The following is a 16,080-nucleotide window of genomic DNA, read 5'->3' on the forward strand; positions in this document are numbered from 1 at the left end:
TCCCCGAGGGAGGAACGAGGCATCTGGGGCCGGCTGACTTGCCTGAACACAGCGCCACTGTAGTCAGAGTCCTGATCTACAGATCGCACCTGCTACGGTGCTTGAAGGCCCTGCATATGTACATCTCACCGCCTGCTCAGTAGTTTCGCGTATATGTATGCAAAGTTTCAAACAAGAACCTCCCTGAAAATTAGGAAAAAACCACATTGCTCAGAGGGACAGGCAGCTGAAGTAAACAAGGTAAAGGAGGTATGTGAGGCAGCAAGGAGGAGTGGGGACTCGGGCGAACTGGAGAGCCCCGGCCCCAGGCAAAGCTCCCACCCAGACTGCTGCCACAGGAATGCAAGCGGAGTGCTTACAGAGCTTCTCATTTCCAAAGAAAAGCCAGAAATTCAGAGTTTCATTTGTAATTCCTCGTTTTTAAAAATATTGTGTGGGCCAAACACCACATGTCTGTGGAGCCGCATCCAGGTTTCAACTCTTGCCACAGGTTCATCAGTGAACGAGCACACCCTTGTGTGGTTGTGCGGTCTAACTGCATGACAACTTAGGAAGAACAGCAGTGAAAAGTTTCTGGATGATTCATTTAAAATATAAACAAGTACTCTTATTTCTGGCAAAATAAAACCCATACCTAATACCTAAAAATAACCACTCTATTTTCACCCTATATCCTCTCTGAACCCACCATCAAACGGATATTAAAGCACAAAGCAGCGTTACCCACGGAGAAGCCGTGGTGTTTCCCCTTAGGACACTTTAGGTGACCCCTGCATGGGCCGCGCACCTGCTCACGCCCTGGGACGGCACCTACCGAAGAGCCCGGCTCTCCCTTGGATTCACTGGCGTCAGGCTCAGTGTCCTCGGTCTTGACCTCTGCCTTCACTTCCAGCATTGGTACGTCGGGTCCTGGCTGCTGGGAGCTGGTTTCCGCGCTGGCCACCGAGGAAGGAGTGGGGACCCTGTTATCGATGCTGGCTGCAGCCTGGGAAAGCTGTGGAGAAGCCAGAATTATTTACTTCTGTTAACAAGATGACAGAAATGCTGCCAAACTCCACAGGGCACCCAACATACAGTTTCAGGGTGACACGGCTCAACACTACCATAACAGACAGCCCTCTCTGAGGTAGCTAAGAACAGGATTTCAAACAGGGTCCCAGAGGAGGTCAACATCGCACAGAAACACAAAGACCTGCTGACAAAGAATGCAGAGGGAGAGGAGCCGGACTTCCCATTTTCTGACACAAAATTATTTTCTGGAAGTTTCTATCTAAGTCACAGAACCAATTTTAAAAATTAACTCCTTCTAATAAGGCCATTAAAGTTTATTGTAAAAGACTAAACTGCAGATCCTGAAGTGCACATGTAGGAAGGGGGATGTAGTGCCTACAGGGACTGAGAACGTGTCATCAGCCCGCTCCAAACACAGGGCTGGTGCCGGTGGTGGTGGGGGAGGAGTACGCAAACATCAAACTAGGGAACCACCACAAGAATTCTCAATTTTCAAAGTCTCACTCACTGTTGGTTTGTTGTTGTTGTTTTTTAAGATTTTATTTACCCATTTTAGAGAGAAACAGAGTACCCAGTGGATTCATTGAGTTGGGGGGGGGCAAAAGAGGGAGGGAAAAGGATAAGCACACTCTGTCCCAAGTTCAGAGCCAGACACGAGGGTTGATCCCACAACCCTGAGATCATGACACAAGCCGAAACCAAAGTCAGATGCTCAACAGACTGAGCCACCCAGGCACCCCTGCCTCATAGAGTTCTAATTTAGGTAAACAAAGGGAATATAAAATTACAAAGGAAAACTTATTTAAAAATAAGAAATATAAAATAAGGATTAAATAATAAACACACTCCCTATGAAGAAATACATAGAGTAATGTTATCCTGGGGGTACTGTTAAGATCTATTTTGATATTTTTATAAATAAATATCCTCAGTCCCTAAGAATAAGGCTAACGTATTTCAGGGGGAAGGGTGGTTTCTAAGTCAGACTATTATGAAAACAGACATGAAAATTTCAGTGGTAACTGGGGCAGGGGTGTGCAGGGTGTGTGGGGTGGCAAGTGGGCAGCCTACAGCTGGGCCCTGCCAGCAAGCAGGTCCACGGAGGACTGGGCAGACATGAGCCACAGGAAGCGCTAACCTGGGTCTGCCATTCTGTCCTGAGAAGAACAGGCTCCAGGTCTGAAAACATGGCTGACAGGCAAAGTCAAAGCACATACAGTTAGGAACGCGACTTGGGTTTGCCACATCCTTGGGATGTTAAGAGAAAAACTATTAGGACTCAGAAGACACCCACTTAGGATAGATAATAGGGAACACATGGTTCCTACGTACAGGGGACCCACGTGTGATTTCTTTATAACTGATTTCTGAAAATCCATTAATCAGAGAAGATAATCTTTAAGTCACATCCTGCCAAACACAAACATGGCCTTCGGAGGCAATGTCAGAAACAAAACACAGCTCATATGGTTTGCCCAGGGGACAGATACTCTCTGGGACTGCACAAGACACTAAAGCAATCCTGTGACAGGATTTTTTACAGGAGAAGTTCTCGATTAGGAGTCTCAGCCCAAAGACAGACTATGGGGCTCACCGGCGTGCCAGGAGGCTGGGCGTGCACAGGTGTTGGCTGCTGCTGTGATGACTGAGGGGTGGCCACAGACGGGGGCTGGACTGGGGTCTGAGGCTGTGGGGTCACCTGGGCCTGGGCTGCTGCCTGGACCGTAGGGGTGCTCTGGGTTTGGCTAGCACTGGGCACAGAGCCGGGAGTCGGGGTGGGAGTCTGCCCGGAAGACGACACGGGAGTCGATGGCTGGGTGGGAGCTGCTGGCTGGGGAGGAGTCATCCCAGGCGCCGTCGGGTGCTGGAGAGATGGCAAGCCAGCGGCCGTGGAAGCAGGCGGTGGTGTCTGGTGCAACGGTGACTGTGTCACTGGCGGGCAGGGCAGTTGGCTGGCTTGGGGCCCAAGCATGTTCAGAGGGTTAGGAAGAGCAGCACCAGGCACCTGTCCCTAGCAGAGGGAGCAGAGGAGGTTAGAATTATTTCCCCATGTGAAAACATGGCAACAGAACTGAAGAATTAAACGCATGAATATCTAATCATGGTCTCTTGGTGAGGTCTGCTGGTTTCAAGGCAATGTGCTGTTTGTAAAAATTCACCATGCTAAACACATAATAACATGCGTTTTCCAGTAAAGTTATTGCTACGGAATGTTTCATCCTGTGATTTGCAGAACTTTTGAAACGTCTGGCTTAAAACTAACATAGACCCACTCAGCCTACGAGCTTCATGATCCAAAACAGCTACCCACAGCTCAGAACACTGAAAAAGGGATTTCTCTTTTTCTTTTTTCAAGAAATGAGTTACTAAAACACTAAAATGTTTCAGCAAAGTTATTCCCAAATGGGGACACACTTTGCAATTATATGCTGACTTTTTAAAAAAGTGATTCCAAGTCACTGCTCTGGAGCAGGGGTCTGCGAACTAATGCCCACAGCCCACTCCAGCAAGCTGCCTGCTCCTGGGAGAAGTGTCGCAGGAGCACAGCCACGCCCACCTGCCCATTTGCGAATGGTCCGACCTCGGCCTCTCCAAACAAGGAGTGGAGGAGTTAAAGACCGCAGTCCCTAGAGTCAAAAATATTTACAGGAACAAGTTTGCTGTTCCAGAACAATGGGATGTTACAGAAATGAAGAATTAATAAATACTTAGTGAGTAAATCTGGTGTAGTCAATAACCTTTTTTCAACATTACTGCATGTAAAAACTGAAGACAGGAATACTGTCTTCCAGGTAAGACCTGGCCTATTCCAAACACATGCACATGTGTACACAGCAACAGTTCCATGCACGACAACAAACAATTCTCCAAAGGGTGAAAAAGGCACTAAAATGAATGGAAGACGGTTCTCTTCAACTTTAAACAGAATAATTAAAAAGACACTTGACAAGAAGAGAACTCCTCAACTGACCCAGTCAGCCGACCTCACCCAGGATGATGCCCAGAGAGACAGGCAACAGGACACACCAACCAAGGTGCCGGCCGAGTGCATAGGGCCTGTCCTCACTTTAAAACTCAAGGTCTCTCAGGATCACATGTGAATTTAAAACAATTAAAAACAAAGAAGATGACAACTAAAAAACCCAAAACCAAACACAGAGCTCATGAACCAAAAACCACAATCCATTCCAATTTGGTTCGAAGTCCCCCCAGACATAATAAAAGTAATTCTAAAGAAGATAAAAATAACACAACAAAATGGGGGTAAAAAATCAAGAGATGCTCATACATAATAATGAAATGTGTATTCTGGAATTCTCATCTCCATGAAACGAGACACCCTTGAGTCAGGAGGAAGCTGGGCCCTGTCCCGGGTGCATGGTACCTGTGGCACGCCTGTCTGGGCCGCCGGCTGCCCCATGCCCACACTGTTCACACTCATCGCCCCACTGGAGGACTGGAACTGGTTCTGCGGCAGGAACTGGTTCTGCGCAGGAGCCTGGGCCATAATGTTGTTGGCGTGAGCGCCCATCATGTTTGGAGGCTGAGGCATCCGGGAAGGAGAGATGGCCATCTACAACACAAGCAGCATCCAGAGATCAGAGGGGAGGGCCGGAGTCTTCAAGATAATCTAGGACAGAGGAACTCCGAATCCTCCCTTCCCCATGGGGAGAAAACCTCTCACTAAACCTTTCTGGCCCCCAAGCACTTTGCGTGCTTTCTCATGCAACTTCTCCAAGAAGCCCATTTCAAATTCATCTCTGAATAGAAATCAATAGCATGCTATACTTTAGTATATGTGCTGCCGAAGCGAGCACTAGCATGCTATACTTTAAAGTTCAAAATACAACTTTCACGACTTCTCTGACATGTTAAGAAAGCAGCCTTAGGAGAGGCAGCACCAGGAGCTGAGGAACGTTGTCAAGCATCTCTCAGCGACTCATCTGAGATTGCGCACTCCAACCTCAGAATTTGTCTTTTGTTTTGTTTTCAAAGATTTTATTTATTTATTTGACAGAGAGAGATAGGGAGAGAAGGAACACAAGCAGGGAGAGTGGGAGAGGGAGGTACAGGCTTCCTGCTGAGCAGGGAGCCTGACACGGGGCTCTATCCCAGGACCCTGGGATCATGACCAGAGCCAGGCAGACGTTTGACAACTGAGCCACCCGGGCACCCTGAGACTTGTGTCTTCTCACAAAGTCACAAGTCCCTATGAATTTATTATCCCAGTAACTATAAACAATGGTCACGTAATTCTCATTTGTAGCCATGAAGACCAAAAAAAAAAAAAAGGAAGAGAGATATGAGGTAAATAGAGCATAACCAAATCCAGAGAAACCACCACCATAGGATTCTTGATCTACAATTTCATGCGCAGAGAATTTTCCTTATTCAAGCAAGGCCTTCTCAGCACAGCTGAGGCAAACAGAAGAGCTTACCCCTGGAACGGAGCCCATGCTGTTCATTGAGACAGAGTGGTTCATGGGGGACGCTGCTCGTGGTCCCATGGGAGCTTGTGGCAACTGTACATTCCCCAAGGACATTGGGGTAAATGAATTCATCCCTGTAAATGCACCCACAATGGTTCATTAGAAAAAGCACCCATAGGAAAACAGAGCTACAGCTCTCCAAACTCTAAGCAAAATAAGTTGGAACACATACATAAGACACACAACAGAAATCATCCCAAGCAATCAGAAAAGATGGTGATGTAACACTTTTCAAGTACAGAAAAACGGCACCGACATGGCGGTGGTAAGAGTAGATTGGCAGGTGCGGACAGGGCAGCACGAGGAGAGAAGGGAGAACGTTAGGTCAACCACCAACAAACGCAGTAGCGCTACGAAGGCGCTCCTACCCTCCACAGAGGTGGTGCTGGTTAAAGCCAGGGCACCCATCTAAGCCAACCTCCCAACACCTGCCAGAGCACATGGCTCCCTTCTCTTCTGCTGGAAGGCCTGTCCCATAATCCCAGGCCTCCTGGCTCTTCAGCTGGGTTTAAATTTATTGTTAGAAACTGGTATAAGACTCAAAATACGGTTTTAATTTTGCAACCATGTAAAGTGTTTAGAAAGTGTCCAAGGGTCAGCAATTCTCAATCCCACCTCCACTCCAGACCAGCAAGGTCTCCCTTTCATGGCCACTTCCCCCTTCCCAGGGGTGTCCACAGCCCACAGCAATGTCACACCGTGAAAGACACCTCACTGGCTGCGCTACATGTCTCCAGACCAAGGGGTCTCATTCTTCCTCACTTCCTCACTTCCCACTGTGAACTCTACACCTACTTGTAAAGCTCTACATCAATGCCGGTCCAAGCAAGTCTTAGAACGGACAGTGGCCATCTAACAGAATCCTCCAAGTGCCACCTTACCACTTGTTCAGACATGAAAAAGTCTCAGAGAACATGCATCTCCCAAAGCATTATCTTCACGGACACCTAAAAATGTCACCCTAAAAATACCAGTGCCTGCACATGCCCAGGAGGACTTTGTAGGAAGGCTGTAAGCTTCCCCCTCTCCTTGAGGATTTTAATGTAAGAGAAAAAGGCAGCACTGAGAAACAGCACCACCAATAGCCCCTGTCCCGTGGATGGAGATGTGCTGGTAAGCGCGGCAGGAGCGCTCTGCTATGAACCTCCTTCACTACCCTGCTCAACAGGCCTCCTCGGAGCCCAGATCACCTCCATCTCCCACGCTGTCCCTCACGCAGCACGCAGCTACATTCTCAAGGCTCCATTTCCCGACTTCCTGGGTTTCCTTCACTCTCTTACCTAGTCTGTCCACCAAAACACATCCCTGAAGTTTCTCCCCAACACCAGTATACCTACCATGTCTCTTTAGTATGCAATACAAGATTACCACAGCTTTTAAAAGTTTTTTTTATTTACCTTTTGAAAGTAATCTCTACAACCAATGGCGGCTCAAACTCACGACCCCAAGACTACTGCAACCTTTAAAATGACCTCTTTTCCCCTCTCGGACTGCTCTGTACCCAGCAGCAAGGCCATGCTTTGGAATCTCCTGGATAATGTCGCCCATCATTTCACAACCTGTGAATAGGTCCTGTCGCGCAAGTCTCATGAGACAAGAGCTGTAAAAGCCTTGAAATGCCCCTCCCCCAACCTCCCCGACTCCAACAACTGTTCCAGCCACAGACACCCTAGAATCTCACCCTGAGCAAGAACCTTTAAAAATGGCTCAGGCCAGCTGCCAGCACACCCCAGCTTGAGAGGAGCACAAACCCTGTTCAGTCCGGCTCAGTGCTCCCCTCGGCGGCCTTTGGACAGGATTCCTTCCCCCACCAATGAGGCTTTTCAAGGAGACTGTTCCTAAGAGCTCCTAATGTGCCCTCCTGTCCATTAGGGGAAGAAAAGGCTAGACCCTACTTCTCATCTTCCGGTGGGGCTTTCCTATGGTCTTCTAACTTCCAAACACCACCAAGTATCACTGCCTGTGGAACTGAATTCCGACCATCAGCAGAAGGCATTGGGGGGCTAACAAGGAGCTATAGAGAAATGCAGAGGGAAGAGGAACAACGAATCATCTTTGTGACTTTTCAATGTTAAATCGAAACATGATTCACAACAACAGTTCAATACCTTGGGACACCTGCACGCGGTTCACTGGCAGGGGCATGGGTCCGTCTGCAATGGCAGAAAAAACCTGCTTATTTAAAATAATCCTTCATACGGGAAACAAGGAATTTTACCTTCAGAAAGTCAAACTACACCTGGGAGTGGGTGCAAAGACACCATGTATTCTGATGCCTGCGCACCCTCCCAAGGCCTCTCCACAAACAGGCCGATGCGGAAGGCCGCAGCCACTACCACACAGCTTCCAAAGTATGCGCTCCCCAAGAGCACAGTTCTCTAGGCTTAGAAATACACCCCAAACCCGGAAGGGAAAACAAGCCAACAGACTGAGGGCTGGCAGAAGAAAGTGAAGTCCTTACTTGGAGGCCTCACAGGCTGTGCCTGCGGAATCCCTGGGGGCTGTGCCCCGGGAGCCGGCAGGGCAGGCTGGTTACCCAAGATGCCTTGTTTGTGCAAACGCGACCTCCGTTTTTCTTCTAGTTCTTTTTGTATCTTGTAGATTTTTTCTGCCAGTAAGTGGTAGTATTCATCCTAAAGAGTAATAACATTCAACATTAAGCAGCCAAAGCTGTAAGAATAAAAAGAAAAACCCCAATCTGTTTTATATATTTTAACAAACTAACGAGCTTTGACAATAAGTACGTAGGCAAAGGTCAGTATTCAGCACTTCTGTTGTTATTTTTTGTTTCACTCTAGGCCCAACAGGGGGCTTGAACTCATGACCCAGAGATCAAGAGTCCCATGCTCTACTAACTGAACCAGCCTGGCGCCCCAGTATCCAGCAGCACTTCTAACCAATAAACCTAAAGCCCAACTTGTTTAATGCCTAGTGACATTACAGGACTTATCAGACAAGGGGCGCTCAATGCACGTAACATTCATTCTGCAGTCGAATCACTTCCTGGATGGTTGACACGGCCGGTAACGCAGTACCAGCATTAGAAGCAGCGCCCACTGGAAAGTCCATCCATGGATAAAACACAATTTTACATGCCTCGTTCACCACTGTAGTGGACGTTTGTAGTCAACCAAGAGCGTTGTGCGGGATCTGCTGTCTTATCTGGGACGTCTCTCTGGTCAGTGTCCTCGAGGTGATGAGTCTCCCTGACTAACGGATTTCCCCATTCCCAGACAGATACCATTCTTCCAACTGTGTGTGTCATGCAGCTGGAACACAGACGGCAACCTACCCTGCTGTTGGCAGACTCATACATGTCCCCCTCCACCTTCTTAGCGTAGGCCACGAGGTTCTCCATGCGGCGATCCTTTAGGGCTGCTGGGTCGGGGGTTGGAAAGATGGCTTGCACGCTGCAAGGACAACACACCCAGTCAACAGACTGTCAAGACACCATCAGTAACTTGCTGATTTATACAGGACGACATGGAGAGAGAGAAACGAAACCATCTACTTATGGGGGGCAACATACTGCTGAGAGAAATGCCCAATCTCTCTCGTCCAGTATGCAAACGTCACTTTCTGGAGACAACACTCACCTGTCAATTTATTTGTATGTCAAACACACCAATATTTTGCTATTTACGGTAACTGTTAGGTCATCTCAAGAATAATATGATGTCAAACTCCTAATTTTTTAAGACCTGTTTATTTGAGAGAGCGCGTGAGCACATGCGTGCGAGCAGGGGGCAGAACAGAGGGAGAGAACCTCAAGCAGACTCCCCACTGAGCATGGGCTCGATCCCTCAACCCTGAGATCTTTACCTGAACCAAAATCAAGAGCTGGGCGCGTGACTGACTGAGCTACCCAGGCACCCCTTTAACTCCTAATTTTTAAACTATTTATCATTAATAGTTTTCACCAAAAAGAAGGGGAAAAAACCCACTCTAAGGGAATTAAGCTCATCCAATTTCCCCTTCAATTTAACTTAAGCAGCTCAAGAAAGGTAACAGCTGAGTTCCCGTTGGTGAACGTACTGTATGTGGCACGATCGTGCCCTCTGTATTCACCAGGCCAAATTCCCCCAGTTCTCGGGGGCCTCCACAATTATAATCTTGAGTTACAAAACAAGGGAAAGCTTCTGAGCTAACCCCAACTCCCTGCTGCATGTCAAAGGTCAGAGGACAGAAGATCTGGCCACACTAGGAGCCTTGACCTCTGTGACATGGGCGACAATTCATGTCCCCCTGCCGGGCAGGGCCACGGACGCTCTGACACCTGCCAAATGGGATTCTCAGGCCTGCCAGCAGTGGCTGTGGGCCCCTGAACAAGCATGAGACCCTCTTCAGCTGCTAGGGCACTGTCAGCTGAGACCCAGGGACCACTCAGGAATCCAGTCAGACATCAGGGACACCACAAAGCTGCCATACTGCCGTCAGCCACTGAATTCATCGTATGTGAATAAAGGCAAGGTGGGCACGTACAGTTTATGCACTAAATGGCTCCGCAGGTCCTGAGTGACATGTTCGTGCCAGCCTTTCCGAACGCCAGTGCTGGAAGGAGGGGCCGCTGTCGGTATAGTGCTGAGGGTCCCGATGTTTGCAGGGCTCGAGCCATCATTCATCAGGGGGCTGGGGAAGAACAAGAACACTCGTTCCACCAACAAAGCGACACAGATGGGTTTTGTTTAGTGGAGGTTTTTTAACCACACCGGGCTTCTAAAAACTGAGGACAGCCCAGTGATGTATGAACAACAAAACCGAAGCCATGTTTAATGTATTATCTATAGCTGTTATAATAATAATAATAACAACAACAACAATAATACAAAGCACCCCCAGTATTACCTTTGCGGTCACACATTTAAGAAACTATCACAGTCCTGTGATGCCCCGCCCACTTTCACGCACGCTGTCACTCAGACAGGAGCCAACTGAAACACGGGTCTTACTTTGTGGCCCCAAGGGAAGTTGGAAGAGCTGATTCTGAAATCAAGTTTGGTGGCTGCTGATCCGTTGTTATTCCTCCTGCTGGAATGTTCATTGGGTTATTTCCTTTAAAGACAGAAAGAAATCAACCAACTCCTAAATTACAACATAGACTTCAAAGTTCTGATAACATAAACAAGTCACCACATAAGTAAGTGATTCTTATGAGTGTCACTAACAGCCACTGTGGCAGGACTCTGCAAGGCGGTCCTGTTCTGAAGGTCACCAACGTGTACCACTGAGCTGCAGACTCCTCACTGCGTTCTGGAACCACAACCACAGGCATTTCTGTGGAGGCTGCTGGTATCATAAATGGACTCTGTGGCTGTGCAAAAACTGACAGAATGATCCACTGGCAAGCTTCACACTCTTGTTCCGGTTTCATTAATACCATGCCCTCAACAACTAAAGTGACGTGTCATGCAGATTTGAGTCAACTTTCCTTTTCATCTCAGAAAATAAGATCACGGAAATCACATGCAAGTGAAAACATCTGTGCAGAGTATTCACTTTTTAATTTTAATTTTTTAAATTAAAAAAAAATTTTTAGATTAACAGACAATGTATTCTTTGTTTCAGGGATAGAGTACTCATCTTAAAGTAAGAAAAAGTTGAGACTAAGAGAGGTTAACAGTCTCGTCCCAAATTATACCCTCAAACAGGAGTAAGAGTCAGCATACAACTCAGGTCTGAGGGCTCTGACCCAGTCGCAAGGCCAGCAGAAGTTAGATATACATGAGGGCAGTTTTGTCCAAAAAGCAATAAATGAGATGTTTTTAACTGGTCAATCTTAAGAGTCATTTTTAAGATTGAAGTATGTACTTTATCAGGAAAACAACTGAACTAGGACAACAATCTAGACTTCACTGGACTGATATAACTGCTTGGCTCACTTTAAGAGCACTGTGTCAACTTAAAGCAAAGTGTTTAAAAACACAATATGCAGAGATGGCAGAAACAGTGGAGATGCGTGAGCGAATGAACAAACCCCAGCTACTGATGAGCTATGGTGACAGCAGGGAGGAGGCCGAGGCAGGAGACCTTGGCTGAGACTCCTGTCAGGCTGCTCCTGTCTGGGCTGCTCACCTCCAGCTGTGGGCTGGCCTGTGACCAAGAGGGACCTGGCGGGCCACATACGAGTTCTCCACCGGATCAGTGGATTCTAAGTGGGACAGTCGTAATTCTAGCTTGGGACATTTTGCGTTCTGAGCCTCGTGAAATGCCCCGTATGAACCTGGTGCAGACAGCAGCGGCAGAGTGGTATCATGTTGGTTCCTTTTTTCTCAAACCCGTAACATCTCCCTTGCACAGGCACTGAAGCCTTTTCCTGAAAGTTCTTTATTTCAAGTGCTTAAAAAAAATAGCATCATCATAATTTCTACGTCTGTTAATTTGAATTTAAAGTAACAACAGTAACAGTAAACAGCCTTGGGTTCCAGAAGGGCGTGTCATCCCCAACTCTGCACTGGACAGACAAGTTCCCAGGCGCTCCTCCACCTACCCAGGGGGTTGAGAGTCCTCATCTGCTGGTGACTTTGAGGCTGTGCTGGTTGCTGGCCGGGAACCTGAGGCTGCAGCTGCGTCTGGGGCTGGTTCAGGTAAGGGAGTCCGAGAGCAGCGTACGCGCGCTGCATGGAGCTGGGGTCTATGGGATTTGGGTTACTTAAAGACGCGGCGTTCTGCTGGCCTGTGCCAACAGAACCAATCGTGTTCTGAATCCCACTAGCTGGAGACCCCAGGATGGCTATAACAACAAACAGACAAATGAGAAAGGTCAGTGAAAGGAAGAAGCCCATAAACAACTGACAAGCTCCTGAGAAGCAAGTACAATTTCATCAACAGACTGTGTATGTCATGAGGCAATCGAACAAGGCTAATGAGAATGGAACTACGCAAGGAAAGGGGACCTGGGCTAGTCACCTGTTCTGCGCAGCAGCGCCTGAGGAGCAAAAACCTGAAGGAAATTCAAGCTTTGATCTTCCAAAGCAACACATCACAAAATCAGAGCTCATTAATGAAAATTATGTATGAAATCTAGAGACTCAGAAGTCTGTTTCAGGGAAGGGGCCGACAAGTGACAACAGGAAGTGTTTTGATTTTGGGTGGGGTCATTTCCCACCACTGACAGGAACTAAGGGGGCCTCCTTTGGCTGCCTCTTTCCCTGAGGTCCTTCACTGCTCACTGCACCGGGACAGAGGATTAAAGAAGGGGCAGCAGTGATACCCAGGTAGTCAGTTTTGTTATGTATTTATAAATTGAGGACATGATTTTTTTTTTTTAAAGATTTTATTTATTTGAGAGAGAGAAAGAGAGAGCGAGCATGAAACAGGCAAGGGGCAAAGGGAGAAGCTGGCTCCCTGATAAGCAGAGGGCCTGATGTGGGACTTGATCCTGGGACTCCAGGATAATGACCTGAGCTGAAGGCAGTTGTTTAACCAACTGAGCCACCCAGGTGCCTGAGGACATGATCTTTTTAACGACAACATTCCAATTCCTTGAAACTTCTATGTACAATGGCATTAACACCAAATCTTCCTTTCCTATGGTTTTCTCCGCAGGAAGGCCCCATGCTAAGCCGTCTGGCTACTGAAAGCTGCTCAAGAAATACTGTACTTGAAGAAGTGATCTAGCTAAAATTAATGGATGGAACGAGGTCTGGTGATTCTGCGTGGATTATTTATCCAGGCGTCACCTCAGTACCACTGAGGTTCAGACACTGGTACTGCATCACGCAGCCATCCTCAGCCTCCACTACCCGGCCTACCGATGGCGTGCAGGACACTCCCTGCCGGTACTCCACCACCTGCCGAGGACAATCCCAAAGACCAAAAGAAAATCTGTAGCAACATAAAGATTCCCAAGGACTTCAAAGTTAACAGAGATGACCCCGAATTTGCATCTCCTAGGTCACTTCAACTTCAATCCATCCCTCTGTCCAACCATCCAAATGTCCTCATTTGGTGAGCACTTACATAAGGCAGAAGTTTTATGTCCTTTTATTTGTTCTTATTCTTAAGATTTCCCCTCTTTCCGACTTCCCCAAAAACCGTAGAGCCATGTATAAACAGTAGCTCATAAAACTGATACTATAACACATGATCTTTGATACATTAAGCACTATCACAAAGCTTTGTCATATTCTGACAATTACATGTAACGGTAATATTCTCACATTCATCCACGCAACTATAACATAAACAACTCACAGGCTTATCAGAGTATTTTAATTAAAGCTAAATGTGTAAAAAAAAATCTTGGTAATTACACATTCCATACTATTAACTTCTCTAATAAGGATATTCAGATCTCAAACTCATTAACGTTCATTAGACACAATTACACACACCAAGCACCTCATTATTATAAATGAAAAGCAATTCCCAAAGTACACTTTATGACATGTGTGTAGCTCAAATCATGTATGATTTCTTTAAAAGTATTTTCTCTAGGGACGCCTGGGTGGCTCAGTTGCTTGGACGACTGCCTTCAGCTCAGGTCATGATCCCGGAGTCCCGAGATCGAGTCCCGCATCGGGCTCCCAGCTCCACGGGGAGTCTGCTTTTCTCTCTGACCTTCTCCTCACTCATGCTCTCTCTCACTGTCTCTCTCTCAAATAAATAAATAAAATCTTAAAAAAAAAAAAAAAAGTATTTTCTCTAACAGTTAATACTCCCTCCCAGCCCCAAACTTTCAACATGTGCCCACTGTATTCCTAAAACTGACAGGCCAGGTTTTCTTTTCTTTAAAAAACAAACAAACAAAAAAACCCCATTTTATTTATTTATTTAACAAAGGGGAGGGAGAGAGAGAGCACAGCACGGGGAGCAATAGCGGGAGAGGGAGAAGTGGGCTCCCTGCTGAGCAGGGAGCTCGATCCCAGGACCCCAGCCAGGATCATGACCCCAGCCAAAGGCAGACGCAGAACCAACTGAGCCACCAGGGTACCCTAGGCCAGATTTTCTAAAAGAACTCTGATGTCACGGGAGCCTGGGTAGCTCAGTTGTTTGAGCATCAGATTCTTGATCTCAGCTCAGGTCTTGATCTCAGGGTCGTGAGTTCAACCCTTGAGCTAGGCTCCACATTGGACATGGAGTATACTTAAAAACAAAACACAACATTCTGATGTTAAAAAGAAAGTAATAATAGTAGGATGGTTTATTTTTCTATCACCTACTGGTGTAAGAAGTAACAAACCCAGAGTATATTTGCAACACACGGTCATGAACTGTGGAGAGGAATTTAAAGAAAGAAGGTATCTAGGTGGCCATAAGGGTGAAGAGTGAAGAGATAACTTTTCCTACTATATTCCATTTTTTATCCACCCAGTCCCAAATGCCATCCTTTCCATCAAAATGCCCCAAACTGCTTCCTGCAACTCCCCAATGCCTTCTGGGCCTCTGCTTCTCTCTGGGCCTTTGCCACGCCACACACTCACTCACTGAGTCCACAGGGGGAGTGCGTGCAGACTGTGTGGGGGCGCTCTGTGAGACTTCGGGACACGAGCACAAAGTCTGCACTCAGGGAGCACGGGGGTGGCTGGGAGAGAGGACACATTAACCCAATAATCCCCTAAGTCACAGGGACTCCAGACCCTGGAGGGAGAAAACCAAGCTTATCCCTGTACACACCCTGAAAGCAGGACCAGTCGAGGCTCTGGTCTGTAGGCCGCGCATGGGGCCGAGCACACAGCCCTGGAAAGCCCCTGCCGAGTGCAGGGAGCTGTGGCAGGTGGCAGAGCGACCGGCTCTCCCAGGGTCCTCCCTCAACGCAGCACCACAGGTCTTGGGGCTGAACAAAACCAGAGTACTAAAGGCAGCAAAACTCATTTATCTGGCATCGCTGGGAACGAGGCCTTCTGCATTCATTACTTTTACACGGTATTGATATTTACCTCTTTAAATGGCAAAAACCTCTTGTTCTTTCTCCCATTTTTACATCTCCTTTCCTTTCTTGGAGCCTAATGGTGTGTTTCATACACAGTCTCTGTCCCCCCACAGCGTCTCACTCCGTCAGTGTGGCTCTTCTCCCCGTGTCAGTGGCATTCCCGCCCGTGGCACCTCTTCAGGACGCCTCCCACATCTCCACTGCCTCACCACTCGCCCACTGCAGCTAAACCGGGAGCCTGCGACCTGGGAAAGGAAAGGCCAAGTCTTCTAGTGGCCTTTTCAGGACCTGCTGCCACTTTTCATGCCCTTCCTCTGAGACAACGGAGACGGCTGCATGAACAGGTCCCACATCCAGTCACACTGCGAACATTCAAGTCCCCAGTAGTCCGCAGTAAAACTGGACTCGATGTGAAAATCCAATGAAAACGGACAAACTAAATCTCAAAGCTCTGTCCACGCAGTCAGAGACTTCCCATGAAGCGGGCAGAGCAGCCACTAACCAGGAACCGCTCAGATTCTACTGATAAAGCCCTGCTGCAGCTCAGACCCGCAGAGGTCTCTGCAGAGCGGTCCCCACGTGCCGCGTGCACCAGGACGGCCTTCCTTTCCAGCATCTTCTCTCCCTCTTTTTCAACAAGTAATCTCTACACTCAGTGTGGGGCTCGAACTCACAAACCCGGTTTTAAGAGTCACATGTTCTACTGAC

At 47.6% G+C, this 16,080-nt stretch overlaps 1 protein-coding gene across 3 annotated transcripts in view; it reads right to left on the reverse strand.

The window, feature by feature from the left end:
* The window catches only part of LOC122895878 (CREB binding protein), a 124,679-nt gene that overhangs the window by 30,418 nt on the left and 78,181 nt on the right, over nucleotides 1-16,080 (reverse strand). For all 3 annotated transcript variants that reach the window (XM_044233649.1, XM_044233648.1, XM_044233647.1), the window contains 10 exons: nucleotides 11,989-12,231; nucleotides 10,451-10,553; nucleotides 9,984-10,130; nucleotides 8,794-8,911; nucleotides 7,963-8,134; nucleotides 7,610-7,654; nucleotides 5,451-5,575; nucleotides 4,397-4,585; nucleotides 2,606-3,022; nucleotides 815-994 (listed from right to left, as the gene is read on the reverse strand). In XM_044233649.1, the coding sequence (XP_044089584.1) occupies nucleotides 815-994; nucleotides 2,606-3,022; nucleotides 4,397-4,585; nucleotides 5,451-5,575; nucleotides 7,610-7,654; nucleotides 7,963-8,134; nucleotides 8,794-8,911; nucleotides 9,984-10,130; nucleotides 10,451-10,553; nucleotides 11,989-12,231 (1,739 nt within the window). The remainder of the gene's footprint in view (nucleotides 1-814; nucleotides 995-2,605; nucleotides 3,023-4,396; nucleotides 4,586-5,450; nucleotides 5,576-7,609; nucleotides 7,655-7,962; nucleotides 8,135-8,793; nucleotides 8,912-9,983; nucleotides 10,131-10,450; nucleotides 10,554-11,988; nucleotides 12,232-16,080) is intronic.

Source organism: Neovison vison, chromosome 14, assembly GCF_020171115.1.
Source record: "Neovison vison isolate M4711 chromosome 14, ASM_NN_V1, whole genome shotgun sequence".
Taxonomy (NCBI): domain Eukaryota; kingdom Metazoa; phylum Chordata; class Mammalia; order Carnivora; family Mustelidae; genus Neogale; species Neogale vison.